General features: G+C 39.2%; 1 protein-coding gene and 1 long non-coding RNA gene across 4 annotated transcripts in view; one reads left to right on the top strand and one right to left on the bottom strand.

Moving 5' to 3' along the window:
• LOC309396685 overlaps positions 1–21,489 on the top strand; it is a 55,539-nt gene that overhangs the window by 10,673 nt on the left and 23,377 nt on the right. The window lies entirely within an intron of this gene.
• LOC309396635 (PR domain zinc finger protein 1-like) lies at positions 299–20,898 on the bottom strand. Of its 3 annotated transcripts, none has more exons than XM_081961928.1 (7): positions 20,807–20,898; positions 10,105–10,300; positions 7,545–7,664; positions 6,147–6,399; positions 3,286–4,217; positions 1,898–2,026; positions 299–1,421 (listed from the first exon to the last, which is right to left on the bottom strand). In XM_081961928.1, exons 1-7 carry the CDS (start codon positions 20,830–20,832, stop codon positions 1,248–1,250), a joined length of 1,830 nt encoding a protein of 609 aa, XP_081818054.1. In that variant the 5' UTR covers positions 20,833–20,898; the 3' UTR covers positions 299–1,247. The 3 variants fall into 3 exon arrangements, with proteins under 3 accessions (XP_081818054.1, XP_081818055.1, XP_081818053.1); XM_081961929.1 differs by lacking the exon at positions 20,807–20,898 and adding an exon at positions 19,699–19,792; XM_081961927.1 differs by lacking the exon at positions 20,807–20,898 and having other exon boundaries at positions 10,105–11,305.

The raw sequence follows: 21,489 nt of genomic DNA on the forward strand, positions 1-21,489 counted from the left end.
TGAACGTGGCTTAATGATCTTTAATACATTACAGACATGGCTAGGTAAGAACTTTACCACTTGCTGGAAGAAAACTATGAAAAAAGTAGGTCTGCCTGCTGTTGATGTTGAATTCTACTTTTATATCCAATAAACTTTATTCTGGTGCTTTTTTCTCCCATTCCTCATAATGTAATGGAATTTCTGTTTGTTTTGAAGCTGGGCGTCTCTTCACTTTTGAGAGAACTAACATTTCTGCACAAGTAATACCATATGAAACAGAAAGAACTTAAAGCAAGTCATAGAAGAGTTGATCATTCATGTTAAAATGCAAGCTTTAAACTTCACCAAACAGTTGCCAATTCTGAGCAAATAAAACATATTTTAATCCACCACTGGAAAGAAACCATGCTAGTGACACAGAGAAGGTGACACAGAAAGAAGTCCCATCTTTTATAACCATCTGCCAATGATCTCAGAAAATGGTAAGACATGAGCAGGGATCTCCCTCTAACATCAAGTGTCAAGTTACTGAAGATTAAACAGCAACAGCTCTACAAATGTTTGAATGCATGGATAAGAAATCTCTTCCAAATCTGTTCATTGGCAAGAGTGCCAATTTTGTATGGAGGCTCAGCTAAGCAAGCAGAGGGAGTTGTCTTGGTGAAAGGGTACTGTTTCCTCCAGAAAGATAGTTTCTACAACCTGAGAAGTCCTAACCAAATGCAGTTTCCCTCTTCCAGTTGATCAACGTTGAGGTTGAAGTCAAAGTCAGTTATGGTACTGAAGACCTAGAATGGAACAGGAGAGCAGCCAATTGATGGGGCCTTACTGGCAGTAGACTTCCTAGCTAGACAGGTGGATGTAGACTTACTTGCAGTAGACTTCTAAGCTGGATGGGTGGATACTGGCAGTAGACTTCTTAGCTGGACAGGTGGATGGAGACTTACTGGCAGTAGACTTCTTAGCTGGATGGGTGGATACTGGCAGTAGACTTCCTAGTTAGACAGGTGGATGTAGACTTACTTGCAGTAGACTTCTTAGCTGAATGGGTGGATACTGGCAGTAGACTTCTTAGCTGGACAGGTGGATGGAGACTTACTGGCAGTAGACTTCTTAGCTGGATGGGTGGATACTGGCAGTAGACTTCCTAGTTAGACAGGTGGATGTAGACTTACTTGCAGTAGACTTCTTAGTTGAATGGGTGGATACTGGCAGTAGACTTCTTAGCTGGACAGGTGGATGGAGACTTACTGGCAGTAGACTTCCTAGCTGGATGGGTAGATGTAGCCTCTGATACAGGTAGGGCATTGGTTCAGATTTGAGTGTTCATCAAGAGACTGGGTGAATGGACAAAGCCAATACCCACAAGGCTTTTCCCCAAAGTGCTGCCGTAGATGGGCTTTGAGTTTGGTGATACCGTTGAAATGTTTGTAGCAGACCTGGCAGGGAAGCAAGATCCATTTTGGTTAGCAATGTTGGCACATTGCAGAATACCATGGGTCATAGAAACTACTCTCTGCTTACGTTCTAAAAGCGTGTTTCTCAATCTGGACTGCTTTAAGATGTGTAGACTTCAGCTGGCTGAAGAATTCTGGGAGTTGATGTCCACAGGTCTTAAAGTTGCCAAAGTTGAGAAACACCGTTTTAAAGACATCTCTTGGCTCATAATAACCCTTGGTTTTGTTTGTTTCTTGCTTGTTTCTTCAAACGATTACCATGTTGGTGACAGGGTTGGCTTCTGGTAAGAATTCCTTCTTTAATGAAATCCAGAAAGGTGGCTCTGGGATCAGACAGCCTGAATAAAATCTTGCCCAGTAGGAATGGCCTAAAAGCCATCAAAGCATGCATGAGAAGAGCCAGTTAGGATTTCTCTGCTCCAATTGGCTGGCATTTTGATGAGGAAAATGACACCTACCAGGCACTGATGTGGTTTCTTGCCCGAATGCACCAGATGATGTTTCTGCAGATGAGCCAACTGCGTGAAACGTTTCTTACAGATCTGACACTGAAAAGGTTTTTCACCGCTATGTACTCTCAGGTGAACCTGTAAGGGATAGAATAATCAAAAGGGATTACTTGCAAAGGGATGGTAATAAGGCTGCCAAATCCTGACTGCTTCTGTGAAGGTTTATATGAATGGGGAAATCCCAGAATGAAATATACGCTCATAAAATTGGTCTGGTAAAAACAATTGGTTTTCCACTTCTTTCTTGTGAGGGTTTTTTTTTTATACTGTAGTGCAGAAGTTTGCCAATTTTTTCAGGCCACAGAACCTTTTTTTTTCCCATTTCAGACTTCCTGATCAAAAGGCAATATTCTTTGGATTGAGAAGTCTAAAAAAAACTGGCATTCAAGTTTTTCTTTTTGCCCTTACCCAGGATTCCATGGAGCATAGTTTAAAAAAACCTTGGGCTAGCCTGTAGCCCTACTTTTCCTGCTGATCTGCCATTTTATTAACAAATCCAATTTAGACTGAAGTTAATCTTTTTAAAGATTAACTTAATCTTAAAATTAACTTCACCCGATAATCAGCAGGAACTAAATAGGACAGACTTTTCCAATGTATATCTCAGATTTCAAGTCCTCTGATTTACAATGGCTATAATGGCTGGGGATTATACCAACTCAACCAAGTGACTGGGCAGCTTGCAATTTAAAATTATAAAACAATTTAGCTTGGTTGGATGAAGAAATTCCTTCTTAAATGAACTAAAAATGGAAAGACTAACTAAGAACGTAATAGCCAGTGATGGGCAGAACAAGGTCTCTTGCATAACCTACACAATGGTGGCAGTATATGAGGTCTGTTTGTAATAATCTCCATGGTGCAAACAACACCTTCTTATCTATAATTTTGTGTGTGTCATAAGGCAGATCCATATTTTCTGCTTGACCCATTTCCATTGTGAAGAAAAGAGTCTGTATTAGAGGTAAAGGGTATGTGAGAATGGTATGTGTGCAGACATCTGGGTAAAATGGAGTTAAGAAGGAACAGTTACTAAAAGGATAATGCAAGCACTGAGAGCTATCTGTCCAGATAGGAAATAGCCAGCAAAACTTAACTTTCCTGTAGGGATAGGAAGGACAAAAACAGGGAACCAACCAATCAATCTTGAAAAAGTTGTGTTCTGAATGGAGCTTTAGCCCAGCCCAGTTGCCAATTCACTAATCTAGACTGGAATTTCCGAAGTTAGGTTAAGAAACAATCCATGAGTAACATGAGAGACAAACAAGTTAGGCTGCAGTGTGGAACTACTCACAAGCATTCCACCCAGTCATTAACACACTGGTTTGGAGATATACCTTCAGATTGGAAAGCTGCCCAAAGCTTTTAGCACAGACATTGCACTCATATCTAATTTTGCCATTCTTCCTGTTCAAGGATTTGTTGCCTTCCTTTGACATTGAGGAACAGTTTTTCGGAGTACTGAGGTTCACAGGCTCGTGCTGGTACAAAGTTGGAGAAACAGCTTTCAACTGTTGACTTCTGAAGTCATGAAGAAGGGTTGGATTCTCATAATTACAGCCCAGAAGTGAAAATGTCCCAGCATAGAAAGAGAACAGATTTGGAGATTTCTTAGCATTGTATTTTACTTGAGTTAAGATGGGAAAATAGACATTATGATATATCCTGGGATATAGTGGTTGTTTCTCCAAGATATCCTGGGAAGGCAAACTTTGAGGTTTAACTTTCCTTGAATTGGTTACTGATAGACCTGATGGGAAGCTGAGATCCTGAGAAACCATCATAGATTTGGGGTAATGGGCAATAGTGGTGCTGCAGATACGACAAGAGGCATTGGGCGTTTTGCCCATGTAATGACATTCTGAGCAGGATGAATACTTGTTGCAAATATTATGTTCCATCTGTGGTGAAGTCATTGAGTTGCATGGACTAAATCCATGGTGACACTGATGTTCTCTTGCCATATTTCTCTCTCCTGGCAAACCAAGCATCTCTTCTGCAAATTCAAACGTGGATTCTGTGCAGGAACTTTGAAGCTCCATAGGCTGTTTTTCAACTCTGTGAAAGACATCTGTCACAGGTTTTATGTTTTTGAGGCCTGTTACCTTCCTTGATGCCACATCCTGTTCAACATTTTCTTCTTCATCTTCCCTTTTGTCTTTCGTTGTGATAACTGTGCATTTTTTGTTATCTTTGGAGGTAATCTGCGGTGAATGAGAGACTACCTCAAATGAAGGTTCTGTTGGAAGATTTTTCAAGTTTAGACATTCTGTAAAGGAAGAATCAGAGTTACTTTTTATTAGTCTCACTTTGACTGACAATCAGATCTCTTTCTATCTGTCCTTGAGATGTTGTAAAGCATTAACCAAAATTTTTAAAGCTCTTAAAAGGAGAAAAAGACAGCTACCTTTTTTTTTCTTTTTCTTTTAGTAAATAACAAATAATATAAAATAAGCTTTGATTACTGTTTCTTCTAGGGAAAACAACTATAGTGGATTATAGGAAATACTTATTTCTTCTAATTTGCTCATTACATTCTATTTTCTTCTCTTTGTCCAATTGCTCTTGCTGGAATGCATTTTATTTTAAGAAGGTAGATTCCAAATACAAGCCTAACTATATAAATTAGTAAAATGAATGTGATCTACACAGACTAGTATATTGTAATATAACACAGGCACAAATCAAAAACAGTAACTGTGAAGGAAACAAAGAATACAAGCAATTATTTCCTCTTAACTAACTATTAAAATATAAAACATGTATACAATACACATATTTATATAACATATTACCAAGACTTTAAGAATTCAGCATTTCAGAAAAAAATAGAAAGTACTTTATCTATAAATGAAGCATACTAGACTAGTAATGTTCAATTTCTAAGTGTTTCTATCACCTTTGATTAGCCTAGTACAAGAAGCAGATTAAATACTGTACTGAGGTTTGAACACATATTTGGTAGTTTATTCTTTTAAAATTAATGGTTACTGTCACTTTCTAGAGGTTGGCAACTACAGTTTCCATCACCATAGACATGTAGGCTGAAGCTCATGGGAATTTGAATCCAACAATATTTGAAAGTCCTCCATCCACAACTATCTTTAAAATAACCTCTGCTTTTAGTTTTGCAGGGTTCTAAGTCTGCAACTGCATAAAGTGTAAATTTGGGACTCAGAGGGGGGAAAAACCCAAAGCTAAATTTAAAAGAAAAAGCCACTATCTAACCAAAAGTGATTTGAAAGCAAGAAAATATAACCAGGGCTCCATTCAATTGTGTCCAATTCTCAGATACTGCCTGACAACTTTTCTTGGCAAAATTTTTCAAAAGTGGCTTGCCATTGCCTCTTTCCTAGGGCTGAGATGGTAATTGCCCCAAGGTCACTCAGTTGGCTTTGTGCCTAAGGCAGGACTAGAAACCACGGTCTCCCAGTTTCATTTACCCTGATGCTCTAACCATTGCATCAGACTGGCTGTCTGATTAATTGCAATTAAATTATCTCTATATAATTAATTATGAGTTAAGTTGCAATTATAGCAACAATTATAATTATAAACAAGATACCGGTATTATATATTTACTCTATATAGGTTCTTCCCAGATAATTCTAGGAACTGTAATAAATCCACAAGTTGTGTAGATTTTCTCATAGATCAGGGCTGAGATTCTGTCGCTATTCATATGTTGCTGGACTAGATCTCTTGCTTTCTACATTATTGGTCATATTAATGGACTTCTGAGTTGTGGTTCAGCAGCCTTTGGAGATGCATTTGTTTCCTATCCCATCCATCTTGAATGCTGTGTTTTCCCCAAATAAGACCGGTCTTATATTATTTTTTGCTCCAAAAGATGCATTAGGGCTTATTTTCTGGTTAGGCCTTATTTTCAAGGAAATATGGTACTAAAATGTGTTCGTCTGACTGATGATCTTAACTGGGGCTTATTTGGGGGTAGGGCTTACATTACGAGCATCCTGAAAAATCATGCTAGGGTTTATTTTCCAGTTAGGTCTTATTTTAGGGGAAATAGGGTAGCAGAATGTTTGTTTGACTCAATGTGTAAGAAACAAGGCCTTCCTTCTCCATCTGACTGAAAGTGGACTGCCTAATGGATAGGGAACAAGGCTGTTTTTGCCAGAATTCTTGTTCTTCAAGATATTGGCAAGAACCGATTCACAGAGTGTTATAATATTCTCACCTGGCTCAGGTGTAAGTTCCCTTGGATACAAGTACTGTAAGTACCTGGATTCGCTGTGGGTAGGGCAAACCAAAAGTTCCATCCCTGCTAAGATGGGAGCTATAGTATAGAAAAAGATCTCCAGGTTATGCTGGCAGGCCATCAGATTCTGAGTATGATAGGTGGGAGCTGGATTCACGTAGCACATCCAGTTACTGAAAAAAGGGTCACTCACATCAACAAAGTGGTGAAGTTTTCCTTCTGCAGAAAAAACCTGAGCAAGAAAGAGAAGAATGAGTGACATATTAGGAAATCTTTCTTCAAATTGATTTGTCAGAGTGCGCACAGTGAGACAACCCAGGAGCAAAACACAGTAAAGAGGTTTGTCTTTCAAATAGTGGTTTATCTACAAGGAATATATACATACACATACTAGGCAAAGTTAGGCAATCAATCATCAACTATAGCACGGAAGCACACATGGAGAGACAGATGCTCTAACAGGGCCTCTCTTATAATACTGTCTCTTAAAGTGGTAACAGTCAAACAACACTGCTGACTCATTACTACTATTGTATCAGCATTACATCATTACAGCATCATGGCAGCTGGTCAGTTCTTGAAGTATTTCCTTGACATGATTCTTTTTTAAAATTGGAATCTGATACAAAGCAATACTTGTTGCAGATACTGTTCGTTAAATGCTATGCTTGGAAGTCAGTGTTTCACAACCTCAGCCAAGATTTTTATGGGTCCTGGCCACGCTTGGCATATGATTGTTTATAACAGGGGTGTCAAACTCAATTTCATTGAGGGCTGTATCAGGGTTGTGTTTAACCTTGGGGGGCGTGGGCAGGGTGGGTGTGGCCAGCTCGACGTCACTTGTGTCGGGGGCTCCTGTGGTGGCCTGAGTACTCTGCCAGCAAAAATGGCCTCCTGCAACCCTCTGCCAGTGAAAATGGAGCTCAGGAGGGCCTCACATAGCCCTCCCAAGCTCTGTTTTTGCTGGCAGAGGTACTGTGGGCTGGTCCATTGCTGTTTCCAGGGCAGCCCTGCAGGTCAGATCTAAGTACCCTGCGGGCCAGATCCAGCACCTGGGCCTTGAGTTTGACACCCCCGGTTTAAAGAATAACACACAACTTTGTCTAATATATAACATCTTGCTATATAACTTGTTCCAGGATAACTAATTTTTTGGTCAGAGCATTGTATGATAAACCCCTATAGTTCATGGGTGTCAAACTCGATTGCGTCACATGACGTATCGCAACATATCATGATGTTTTTTGCCTTTGCGGCGCTGGGGTGGGATTGGTTTGCGCATGACGCATCCAGCCCCTGGGCTGCCAGTTTGACACCCCTGCTATAGTTGTTTTACCTGGGCTGAAGGAGAACCATTTTCCAATGATCGATACTTACCCTCCAAAAGTGTTTCCGGTCGACATGATTGGGAATATTTTCACTGGTGTACATCTTCCCAGTCAGTGGACCAAAGTATGTACCTTCAGGAATGTACTCTTTGCTGATCACAGCTTTTATCTGAAAAAAAAAAAAAGAATTGGTCAGCATAGTGAAGGCTTGCTTCATCTTTTCATATTCTTTCTTGTACATTATTTGAGAATGCAGAACAGCATTCGGAGAGAGCATATTCTGACTGCAGGTTGTTGGTTTTTTTTTGCAAGATTCAATCATGGTCAGTCACCAGGACCGTTTTGTTTTCAGAGCTTTTGGACTCGTGCTGGAGCTCATCCTCTGGGAACTTCTCTCTCACCAAAATGTGTGGGAAGTCCTGCAAAATCAGATCTGCCTCTCTATCTGCCTCTCCCCCACTAATCTCCAGCTAGGTGGCAGCACTGAGCTGATTTTACATGATTTTGGCTGACTTCCAAGAGCTAAACAAAGTTGAATGATTAAATAAATATTGTAAAAGATCACCAAAAAAATCTCAGGGATGTAAGCTACAGTAAACTGAGAAATGGAAAAATGTTTAGGAAGAAAGCATTGGCAAGTCTGTTTCTATATAGGAAGTGAACTGTATGGGTATATATGTGAAGTCACGGGCAGTCAACACCAACAGCAAGATTTTTCTCTGTGCTTGTATGTGTGCGTGCTCACACACGAGGGTATTACACAACTCATGGTTTTTATGAAAGGTAATCTAAGCTCATGTACATATAAAAGAATCATGGATATGGGTTGGACCTCAGAACCTGCTAGATTCCTTGCAGACATACTGTTTCTTCTTTCAATTGAAGTTATGAAAATCTGCTAAAATTCTGAAGTGAGGAAAAGGTGGCTGTGGAGTATTCTTATTTCTACAATAGTCATTCTAATACATGTCTATGGTTTGATTTCTTTTATGAAGAATCCAATTGTAAAGATGTATAAACTTTATGTATTGCTTTGGGGAATAAAAGAGCAAAAAAGTATTTTGGCCCTAAAGAATGCCTGGAAAACAAAGATTTTTCTTTTATGAATGTCCACTCTTCACTTAAAAGCACAGAGATAGGTTGAGCTGAGGGTGAATCAATGGCTCGGTTTCCCCACTAACATCTGTTTGATATGCATCTAGAATATGTGAAAGCAGGCCAGACAATGTATGTATGTATGTATGTATGTATGTATGTATGTATGTATGTATGTATGTATGTGTATATCTCTATCTCTATCTATCTATCTATCTATCTATCTATCTATCTATCTATCTATCTATCATCTATCTATTCATATACTTTGGTGGGAAGACTAGACTAGACTAGACGAGTAGAGTAGAGTAAAGTAGAGTAGGAATAGAACAGAACAGAACAGAATAGAATTTTTTATTGGCCAAGTGTGGATTGGATACACAAGGAATTTGTCTTTGGTGCCTATGCTCTCAGTGTATATAAAAGAAAAGATACATTCGTCATGAATCATAAGGTACAACATTTAATGATAGTCATAGGGTACAAATAAGCAATCAAATCATATTAGGAAATGATCAGTATGAATCGTAAGGATACAAGCAACAAAGTTACAGTCCTACAGTCATAAGTTGGAGGATATGGGTCATAGGAATGATGAGAAGACTAATAGTAATAGTAATGCAGCCTTAGTGAATAGTTTGACAGTGGTGAGGGAATTATTTGTTTAGCAGAGTGATGGCGTTTGGGAAAAAACTGCTCTTGTGTCTAGTTGTTCTGGTGTGCAGTGCTCTATAGCGTCCTTTTGAGGGTGGAAGTTGAAACAATTTATGTCCAGGATGTGAGAGTCTGTAAATATTTTCATACCCCTCTTTTTGACTCATGCAGTATACAGGTCCTCGATGGAAGGCAGATTGGCCGTAATTGTTTTTTCTGCAGTTTTAATTATCCTCCGAAGTCTGTGTCTTGTTGGGTTGCAGAACCAAACCAGACAATTATAGAGGTGCAGATGACAGACTCAATCATTCCTCTGTAAAACTGTATCAGCAGAAATTAATGTTCCTGCTGCTTCTTAAATACCCTGGAGGCTTGCCATCACTATGCTATTAGGAATGCTCTTTTATTGATGCACACTTAGGTGGCATCAGTGAAAAAAGTATCTGCATAGAAAGAGGAACCTAGATATTAAAGGAGCTGGTTAATTTACCTGGCAGTTCCATGACTAGGGATTTCCTATTAATGTCGTGGATCTGTGCTAAACCAGTAGCCATCCAGAGCTGTGAGAAGGACGGGGAAGCATTGGCTTTCAGATTACTTGTAATGAAAGTGTTATTTAAGAATTCTTGGAACTGCCTTTAAGTAAAGAATTATTTATTTGTTATAAAGAAATGAAAATGATAAAAGCTAGCAGCAGTGCAGATTAGAGAGGTTGTGTTGTGTGATCTGGGAATTGTCTAGGTGTGGAGAAAATGTATCAATAGTAGTTAAAGGAGGACAAGAATGTGTAATTGTGCACAGTTGAACCAATGGAATCAATGAATTAAATGGTCTTTTGGGAGAGAGAATACTAGTAATACCTTGTTGCTGCTGTCATGCTTGAAGTCCAGATTGATGGGTAAAGAAACTTGAGCTGGGGGATGGATGGAGTATGGACCATAAAACTGGTCCTTCACAATATAGGTGGATCGCTCCTGAAAAGCAAACTCCCTCCATGGGATCCTGATTGCCTCCTTCATTCTTCTCTCAGTCCAGCTATTGTATGGAGAGCAGAACCTGGAGCAACATTTGTGGAAAGAGTAGAAGAACACATAGTTGAATCCTTGGAATGAGAGGAATAACAACCCTTTCATCGTGTGTCTACTTTATGTTTTGTTCACCAATTGTTCTGACCTAGGCTTGCAGAGAAATCATAAATCACAATCTTAGTCCCAAAAAACTCTCTTTTATTTATACAGCTGTCAATTATGGTCATTAACAGTCCGCAAACAATCTGTGAAGGTTCTGACAGATGTCTGCTCGAGTTGCCACAGTCTTTCAGGGGAATGTTGATAAACAACCACCTTATCTCCCTAGGAATGCTGCCAGAGACTTAATTGCCAAATGCAGAGCAAGGCCAAATTTAGCACAGAGTCAAAAAGAACTTTTCAGAGCTTGAACCGACCAGATGAACTAATTGCTTCCTGTAAAGTCTCACGTCCTGTTCACTCCTCTTTTATGTCTTATGGGAGGGGCCAATCAACTCCAAGCCTTACTCCCAAGTCAACCCTGTTTTCTTAATTGTTCTTGCCTTCTGTCAGCTCTGCGCATATGCACACTGGGAACAGGCTCCCGTTGTTCTTCTGCCTTGCTGATGTCAGACTCCGGAGGTTCCAGAGGCAACAAATAACTACCAGATGGCTCTGGCCCCCTCTCTGCCTCCGATGCAGAGCCCTTGTTTGAGCCTTCCCCAGACTCCATGACTGGCCCATGTTCCTCCCCAACCTCCTCACTGTCTGAATCTGCTTCCAGCTTTGCTGGCCACTGGCAGGCCACAGCACCAATATTAATGGTTCAAATTATTATGTAAAAGATTGGAAAATTAACATATCATCAGAATCAATTACCGATGTTAGTTTTTGTAATCCTGGTTAGAACGGGCATAACGAGGAAGGGACATAAACCTCAAAATGAGAAAATGAAAAGGAGAGCATTTGAAAGGAGAGAAAGGAAAATAGAAAATAAAAAGTAAGAATGCTATCTACCAAAATTTATATTGCACTGTCTGGTGATGCAGATGATTTTAGATTTTAGATTCAATGGTCCCCCTTTACATGATAATTTATACTACATTATTTCTTCTAAAATGAGGTAAGCCAACCCTGCTATGTTTAGATGCTGTATATACTGTAACTTGGTCCTGTTTTGTCTCCAAGTCCTATCCTATTTTAGTAATAGGTTGCCTTTGCTTGTTTTGTTACGTGTAAATTCGGAAGGTGCATCTAAATGATATCATGGTATGAAATATATTGGTATATTGATAAATAAATTTTTCCTTGGTCTCTTTTCTTATGGATAACAATGGTCACTTGTGTTCATTAGTAATAGTTCTTTCCTATATTGAGAGTGCTTTTGGGATGACAATATATGACTTTCTGGGGTTAAAGTGTTAATTTCTTGCTATCTATCAATACCATCCAGGCCTATTAAAATATGCATCCACACTGAAATTTTAATTTATATAATTGTGCACAAACATATGTATTCGTGATTGCTTGATAACTTTTATCTCACTATGATTAAGGGGAATTTAAGAACTAAAACAACTGGCATTTATTAGCTTTCTGTAATTAAAACATGTTCCTTTTCATAAATTTGAACTAATTACATGAGCAGAATTGTAAATCCCATTGATAATTGAAATAATATTAATTAATCTGCATAATTGCCCAGATAATGGAGATATAGAGGGTTAATGGATAATGTTTACTGTTTACTGCCACTGCCTTGTATTTAATTCAGCAACAAAAATAAGCAGGAATGAACTGGTGGACTAGTGTCTACCTTTGTGCCAATATAATTCCTGAAAGTCTGCCTTTCTGCTTCAGGGATTATCCTAAGTGGGAAGCATTGTAATGAATTAAATTTTGTGCTGTAATGTTTTCATGGAGACATACAGGCTGGTGCCATGATAGCATTACAAGCAATGTTGTTGGAATCAAGGGAAAAAGATCTTCTTTTTGAAAGAAGAAGATGCCAAAATAACTGCTGAGAATTGGGTGAGTAGATCTGTCCGTTTGTTGTTCTGCTGTAAAACAAAAACATATTGGATCAACTCTGCTGGCTGGATTACTCAGATGGATTCTTGGAACTGCCTTTGAAAACTGACTGGATTTCTCAGCTGAACCTAACTACAAATTTGTCTTGACACTCACTGGTTGAACTACACAATTCCAACCTTATCTGAGCTCTATTTCCATTAATTCTCTAATTCCAGCCTAGGAACCGGTAGTATATCTACAAATACTTATGTATCTGCAAGTAGCATTTTTTTTTAAAAAAAGACTGAAATTCTAATCTATTTTAATTAAACTCAATTGGCTCCTACTACATAATATCGTGAACTGAAACTCACAAAAAGATCACTATTCTCCTAAGGATGTCGTAATGTATTGGCATCGTATATGTGTAAATCCAAGCAGTGTGACTTTTTGTAATTGACAGATGGAATTTTTATCAATGCACAGATTTTCTAAGGGCCATTCAAGATTTTTTTAATGTATGGTACCCAGTGTTCCGATAAACACTGGGACCACCACAGCAGGTGTATGCTACAATCTTTCATCTTTGATTTTCCTATCCTGACATTGTAATAATAATAGGTATTATTTATTCTTTATAGCCACATTAATGTACAACTGGTCTATGTAGATAACTTATCGTTTTTTCTGTTACAAGACCAGGAAAATTGCCCTAATTGATAAACTATGGTTCAGTTAACATTATCTGAAGGCACCCATTAAATTATGAGCTGAATTCATATTTCAATCCCCCTTCTTTGGTATCTTGCAAATACTATATATAGGATGCTCAATTGCCTTTCTGGTTGAGAATTCCTGGAGTTGGAGTTCAACACAATCTATAATAGCTAGATTCTGTTCTTATAAAAGGCAAATAGTATGTAATCCACTCAGTTCAATGCATTCTCATTTATGAGAGTATGTTCATTGTTATATTCTATGGTTTAATCTGTGTTCTTACTTGCTATTGCATTCTCTGCAATAGTGGGATGCCTTTTATTCCCTTGATAGTCTACCTCAGTGTTTCTCAAACTTGGTGACTTTAAGTCCTGTGGACTTCAACTCCCAGATTCTGGGAGTTGAAGTCCACAGGACTTAAAGTCACCAAGTTTGAGAAACACTGGTCTACCTGGAATGAAGAGAAGTATCTTCCCTGGGCTCTTTTCATCAGTACGATTTGATAGCATGTCGTGGCAATCATATTTTGCATGGATATTAATTGATGAAGGATTAGAGGAATTTAGGCAAATGTTTATAAGACACGGTTTTACCTATTCAAGCAGGTTCCAATAGAACTGTGATGGCGAACCTATGGCACGCATGCCACATGTGGCACGCGGTGCCCTCTTTGTGTGCACGCAAACCGTCACCCCAGTTCAGCTCCACCGCACATGCGCGCATGCCTCCCACCAGACAGCTGGTCTTTGGGTCTCTGCCGCGCATATGCAAGGGTGTGTGGGGTGTGCAGGGAGCCCATGCTTGTGTGGTGTGTGTGTGGGGGCCCCCAAGTGCGCATGTGTGGGGAGCAGGGCGCATGCAGGGGGACATGTACATGTGGCCAGGTGGGGCATGTGTAGGGGGGGCCTGCACACGCATTGCATTTTGGGGGTTCGGGTATGCTTTGGTCACTTTGGGTTAGCCATCACTGCTGGGTTTGGAGGGTTTGGAAGATATGTGTCTTAAAAGTCCAAAACATTATGAAATACGGGAGCGGAAGGAATTTCAGTAGGCAGAGGCCAGGCCTTTGACACAGAATGTCCATATTTCATAAATCCCCCAAGATTGTGCAAGCTCTCAATTTTCCTTAAACTCATAAAAGCAACTGTGTTTTTAAGGATCTGCTACTACATTAATGCCTGAACTGAAGTCCTTCAAAGAGGTGCTATGTTTGAATGTCTGCACACTCCAAAGCACTCTTTCAGATTTGTATTTGAAGCACTTCACGGGCCTAATGGCAAATTATTTAAATATCCAGTAATTTCATCCAAAAGAAGCTTAAAGTACTAGTAGTGCCCAGAATAGAATTTTCCAATCTGAGATCTGTTGGAACATCAACCCTTATAATTCTTCCTCCATGAGAATTTTCAGGATTTGCCATCCCAACTCCCGAGAATGCTGTTCTAAAGCTTTACACACGTACTTAGTTTATGTTAAGGGCCACTTTGTAAGATAGGATAGACCAACATATAATGACTAACCCAAGGTCACTAAATGAGATTCATGGCTAAACAACAATTTGAATGTAAATCTTCCTAATCATATTCTAATGAGTCCAATCATTACGTTTCACTATTGACACAGAATTACCTAGAAATCATTCATCGATGTATGATGCCCCCAAAAGAGGAAGGTCAAACCAGTAAAACCACCCCTGAGGGGATAGTTTCTTTGATGTGGGAGCTGCTAAACTGCTGGTAAAATTGGTATCCATAAAGCTGTGCTTTTACCCAAAAGGTTATGTATGCATCATAATTTCCTTCCACATTAACGGTGTCAGCAAAGTTAGACTCCTTTTGACTACGTGGAAGTTAACACCTCCAGTTCTTTCATCAAAAATGGGTAAAACGAAGCAAAGAATTAGAAATCCGGAAGAAAACATATCAACACCACAGTTCCAGTAAATGATTGTGTGCGTGTGTGTGCGTGTGTGTACGTATACACATGTGTCAATGTGGGGGAAAACAAAAGAACAGCTTACAAGGGATTGAGCACAACTTTAAGGAAAAATTTAACAGAAATTTCATTGCTGAATGGTTTGGTGTGTGTCAGATTTTCCTAGAATAAAAATACTGACATTTAATGCATTGCAAGCAAAGTCCTTCATATATGGTCTATATACCATTTTAAAATTACCTTTGTAGATGTTGGATGGGCAGTCATTTGAACCCAGAGAATTTTCACTTCTCTGCACAGTTGTCTCAGAGGTGGTATTCAGCAGGTTCTGACCAGTTCTGGAGAACTGGTAGCGGACATTTAAGTAGTTCGGAGAACTGGTAAATACCACCGCTGACTGACCCTGCCCCATCTATTCTCTGACTCCCGAGTCCCAACTGATCAGGAGGGAATGGGGATTTTGCAGTAACATTCCCCTGCCATGCCCACCAAACCACGCCCACAGAACCAGTAGTAAAAAAAATTGAATCCCACCACTGAGTTGTATGCCTAATGTCTTAAGTTCTAGGGAAATTTATTTTGGATCAATTGGTATAAATTGGTAGCCTTTTCTCCTTGCAAGCAGCAGCTTGATCACTGTGTGATAGATTTCCTAAAGCTGCATGGACTTCCTTCCCCAATCTACATATGAAATCTCCCCTTGCGTGTGGCTACTTTTTAAAGTGTGCTCAGCTTATTCTTTTTCCTTTCCATTTTATCATTCTAATTCGGAATACTTTACACATTTCATTTGTGGTTTTGGTTTTCATCAATGCGGTTCCTGAGCATTGCAGTGTACCAAAGATGCTCATTATTGAGGAAGGCATCTCGGTTTTCTCATTAAAATATCTCACCCACTGCCCTTCCCCAGGGTGAGAACCTCTCAAGAGACCAACTATAGAGTTGACATGCTTTCTATCCATCCATCCTTGATTCGGCAGAAAATTATACTGTCAAAAAATTGGTTGTCTCCATTTCCAATTACTTTCCTACCCTGTTGCAAATTCCTAGTTATTTCAATCCTCTGGCTTCCCTCTAGGTCAGTGATGGCTAACCTTTTTGTCGTCACGTGACAAAAGCGTGCGTGCGCCCACACCCATAATGCAATGCACGCATGCCCTCTGTAGGCCCCATGCGCACATGTGCGCATGACCCCCGAGACCCCACGCTCCCTGAGCATGCGCCCCGCCCCTCCTCACCCATTTTTGGCTTCCAGGTTGATGCAAGAGGCTTTCCAGGCCCAAAACGGGACACAGGGAGGGCTGTGAGTGCCCCCAGCACCCTGTTTTGGGTGTGGAAGGCTTCCTGCACCAAGCTGGAAGGCTTCCTGCACCAAGCTGGAAGGCTTCCTGCACCAAGCTGGAAGGCTTCCTGCACCAAGCTGGAAGGCTTCCTGCACCAAGCTGGAAGGCTTCCTGCACCAAGCTGGAAGGCTTCCTGCACCAAGCTGGAAGGCTTCCTGCACCAAGCTGGAAGCCAAAACGGGGCACAGGGCCACTGTGCGAGGCCCCAAAATGCAATGCGAGTGCCCCCATGCATGCATCCCACCCCCACATGCGCAGCAGAGATCTGAATCTGGCTTGCAGCAGGAACATGCTTGGTGGAGCTGGGCTGGGGCGACAGCTGGTGTGCCCGCAGAGAAGGCTCCGTGTGCCACCTGTGGCACGCATGCCATAGGTTCGCAATCACAGCTCTAGGTGATGAGTGAGAAAGCCTAATAATTTTACAGGCTCGGAGGAGGATGTTCTTTGAGGATGTTTCAGAATAAGAGAAAAAAATACTGTTTTAATCAGTTGTAGCTAAGGATGTCTCACTCAGGAGGTCAGAACAAGATGAAGAAGACATGTGAACTAAAGAAAATAATATCTCTCTCTTCTCGCATCAATTTTTCTACTGTTTATAGTCCATTGAAATCAAGTTGAAAAAATCGCAATGCAAATAACATTGGGTATTTTTTTTAACCTATAACCTTTTCCTTTTCTTGCTTCGAGTGAAAAGATTGATTCATTTGATTAGTTGAAATAATCAACCTTTAGTTTGTTCTCCGTGCTTATTGGGCAATGCTTGCCAAACCCAATGCCACCCATCCAGTCCAGTCATTTTGAGAAGTTCTACTAAGAGTCCCTCTTCTCTTGAACAAGAGGAGGACAGTCCCTGCTTTAGAACTTCTGTATTATGTGACATGCTTCCGCTGTCCTCCAAACAACACTTTTTCTTCTCATGTTTTGAGAAATGCTTAAAACCTTATTTCACTTCATTATTTTGACTCCACTCAATTTACTGCTCAAATCTTTACACTTATATATCTATGTATTTGTACAATTAATTTTATTTGGCAGTAATTATGAGTTTTTGCTTTGTTGCAAGTCTTCCAGAAACATTTATTGGGATTTTTTTTAAAAAAACAAGTAAGTGTGAGTTGTTTCAAACTATGAGATGGGCAGCACATGAATTTAACAAATAAAGTACTGTATAACATGGAGCATTTTTGTACAAATGCTCTACCCCTCAAAACTCAAAATGATAGCTAATTTTCTTATTCTGGAAGACTCAACTGGCTCTTCAGAAGAAATAGATCTAGTTTTAACTTGTCTGAAATAATCTCAAAACACATTGGCAAACCACATTGTCCAGGGAGTTACACAGCAGCAGGCCAGGATGCAAAGTATTCCTTAATCATAACATTTGATAAAAGTACATGCTGCTTCTAGATTGTTGCATGCCTACTACTAATAATTTGATTTATAAAGATTTATTAATTATAGAATTTATAAATGCTTATGATGGTGGCTAATCATGTTTATTCTACTACGATGTGCGACTTTTGATTAGAACTTTTCAAAATAACAATTAATTTCCATTGAGATGATAATATGCAGATTTTCTTCCTTTTTTCTCCCTCCCTTAAAATGTGGTCTGACTAGAACAGCTACAGCCAATGATTTGACTTAGCTTACGGTGTAAACTGCACCTATTATGTTTTAATGAAGGAATCCTAGTTTTGTATAATGTGTGAATCCACTGATTATTTCTCTAAAAAATATTCCCCCCCCCCAGGTAATGTAATATGCATGCTTTGAAAAATGGTACAGTGTCTCTGCTTATACATAAAATGTAGATTTTACAGTGGGGAATTCCATAGCCATCAGTGCACTATGCAAACAGCCCAGTCTATTCCCCATATGCTGCTTACTCTCTTGTAATCCCTTCCTCTCCAGTCTCTCTGATCTGCAAGGTGTGCGGTGGGGGGACAACAGGTCAGGCACAGGATAATGGGACACTGCAAAGGTTGTAAATGATCATAAATTGGTCATAAAGTTATTTTTCCAGCACTATTGTAACTTCAAAAAGTCCCTGAATGAGGCAAGGAGTACGGCTAAGCATTATTTTGCATCTAATGCTTCTGTTTCCACTCACTGCATAAACCTGCCTTCCCTCCATAATAATGCTGAAAACATCTAACCAATTTTATACAAGTTGAAGCTTCTTTTGGACCATGTTAACATAAAGGAAAAAGCACATTTTTTAACCCAAAATATAGCTAAGGCTGACTTAAGCCTTTCTTATTCATGGGATGGGGAATGAAATGAAGACAATGTCATGCAGCTGTAGCAGGAAAAACAATAAAATATGTTGCCAGAGCGTATTTATGCCACAATTAGGTGAAAGGGAGAAAAAGCTATTAAAAAGAAGGTAGGTTTATCCCATCTCTCATTTTTCCAGTAGCAGTACATTCCAGTTGAGAGGAGATGCTAGAAAAAGGCACTGTGAATTTCAAAATTGGCCTTTGGAGGATGAAATCATTAGACGACAGAAGCCTTTGCAGATATAAAAGATGCAATGGATATCAGAGAAACTGTTGCTCGCTAAGTGGCTGATCACATAATTTGAAAGAATGAATAAATAAATAAGAGTGAAAAGGAGGTCTACTGCTTTGTGTAGAGCAGTAATAACTAATTTCTAATTGGGTTAATTGTAGACTCTAGGCCAACTCTTGACACTATATGCAGTACTATATGTACACTCCCACAAATTCAGCAGGTCTTACTTTTCTGGGGATTGTGCTTTTAGCTTCTTTTCCAATCTCTATATAAAGTTTAAAATTCTATCTGCTTTCACTGAGGCTCATTATGGCAAATATATAGAATTAATAAAGTAGTACATAGAAATCAATGATTTAAGCATTCTAAACGTGGTTTGGTCTATAATACATTACTGCTAGTTTGGTGTAACGGGGAAGGCATCAGGATAGAAACTAGGAGAGCCTGAGTTCCAGTCCCATTTAGGCACAAAACTAGCTGGATGACCCCAGGCCAGTCCTTCTCTCTCAAACCAAGGAAGGCAAACCACTTCTGAAAAATCTTTCATTTATCCATTTAGTTTGTCAAACATGTACGAGATAACAGGTCTAAGTATAAACATGGACATGAACACAGGAAATGGGTACAAATAAATGGGGACAGTAGCACAGGGACGGTAGGCACACTAGTGCGCTTATGCAGGCCCCCTTACAGACCTCTTAGGAAAGGGCTGAGGTCCACAGTAGACAGTTTAAGCTTAAAATTATGGGGGTTTGAGGAATCTTGCCAAGAAAATGTTAGGGATTTGTCCAGGCAATCTTCAAAATCAGACATGATTAAATGAAAGGGAAAAAAAACCCACCATCATGGTAATTAGCAATAACGGCTAAAATCCATCTCAGCAAAGTCAATATATTTTCATGTTTTCCTCTGAGGCACTTACTTGGTTTTCAGGATGCAGTATTCCCTAGCCGCCTTCCACCCGTTGTTGATGATCAGTTGTTGATACTCAAAATTTATTTTCTATGCACTTTTCCTGAAAGCTCATGAACATGACGGGTAGATCAGCATGCCTAAAGCATTCATGCTGCAAACGCCTCTTTGTATTCTTGTTTCCTTGCAGGTAATTTTTTTTTTTAAAGAATACAATATATAGATATCTTTGTCATTCTTTCTATTTTTTTCAAGTGCAACATTTATGCTAGCCATTTTTATGATAATTTTCCTTTTAAAAGAAACATTTAGATACTTTTCTTCATGTCCACCGAAACTTCTAATTTCTTGTTAATAAAAATTGCTGCCTGACCAAAAAACACAACTCGTACCAACATACTGAGCGATGGTATGTGCCAATTACATTTTAGCCTAATGTGTTATATGAATTAGCTCATGTGATCAATTTATGGTTTAGTTAGTATATCATGCATTATTACCTCCTTTGAAAAGCAATTTCATAACTAGGACGCTGAAGAGAAACAAAAAAAAAACCCTATACTGCTGATTCTTAAAGCTGATAAAATAGATGGTATCGTTGTGTTAAATATTGTTGAAAAAAAAAACCAGTTTACTAGTTTTATTTCAGCTCTCCCATTTCTGTCTCCTTTAGTTGATTTCTTATTTGCTTTTAGTTGTGCTTTTATTGTTTCATCTTTCTGTTCTCTCTTAGAATTTCTTTTTTTAAGGACAAAGTTTTGTAAATTATAATTTTTTATAAAAAACTCTGCAGTAAAAATATCTATAAGAAGAGTATATTATAGTATATTTATTGTGTTACGTTATGTTACTATAACATCATCCATAAGGAGCTCAGATTATAAATCTAAAAACATAGTAATTTATGCCGTACCATCAGGCCTTTCCAAATTTCACCCCGGAGAAATGACAACCAATGACCAAGACCAGGAGAAATTCCTCAAGCGCATTTGTAGGGTGTGTGAATATATACAGGTGCATAGTAAACAAAGAGCAATAGAATGTTTCTAAATAGTCCAGCAAAAAACATAAAGAAGCATTTTGGCTTCCACAGAGTTGGCTGGTCAAAGAAAACCTACCTTAGTTTGGGTTGCTGTTCCATCATTGGTAAAGTCGGTTTTGGGAGAGCAAAAGGGAATGCACCTTAATGTCTTTTATGCACGATATGAATGATTCAGTCTGAATTCACAGGAAGTGTCCTTTATTCTTTGGTTCTCACTTTAGGTGGGGAGGATGGTTAAACCAACCCATACCAAAAAGAGGATGGAGAGAACAAGAGTGAAAGCACTCTTTGTGGGTGCTTATTTTCTCAAACAAGAATTGCCCTTTATCCGAAATAGCATAGAGGAGATATCAGTTGCCCGATGACTCAGTGATCAAAATATATTTTGCACATACCTAAGTTCCATACCCTTTTTCAGAATGTCACCCAAGAATTTGACCCCAGCTCTGACATATTCTGAAAACAAATGCTAAAAATCAATGTAAAAATAATCTGTGAGGTCGATAATATGAGGCAGCAACTCCTAAAAAAAAAAAATTCAAATACCTGTCCTCTGCTTGAACGTATCTTACCATGGACCACTCTGAGCTTTGTCACATTTGCGAACTTTATAGAAGTGCAAAATTCTATCACAGGTTTCTATCACAGGTAGTATTCTATCACAGGTAGAAGATACAGATAGTATCTGTAGTTTGTATATGTACGTCTGGTCTTCGGAGGATAGTTGGAAAGGCCAAAGTGTTGATCAGAGAAACATAA

The sequence above is a fragment of the Natrix helvetica genome, assembly GCF_964273705.1.
Source record: "Natrix helvetica genome assembly, chromosome: 9".
Taxonomy (NCBI): domain Eukaryota; kingdom Metazoa; phylum Chordata; class Lepidosauria; order Squamata; family Natricidae; genus Natrix; species Natrix helvetica.

Bases quoted from the DNA above. Each gene is read 5' to 3' on its own strand.
- LOC309396635 (XM_081961927.1), bottom strand. From the start codon at position 10,377: ATGAAAGGGTTGTTATTCCTCTCATTCCAAGGATTCAACTATGTGTTC. The intron at 6,400-7,544 runs GTAAGTATCGAT...TTTCTTGCTCAG, and splicing joins ACCGGAAACACTTTTGGAGG to GTTTTTTCTGCAGAAGGAAA. The intron at 1,422-1,897 runs GTAGGTGTCATT...CTTCCCTGCCAG, and splicing joins AGAAACCACATCAGTGCCTG to GTCTGCTACAAACATTTCAA.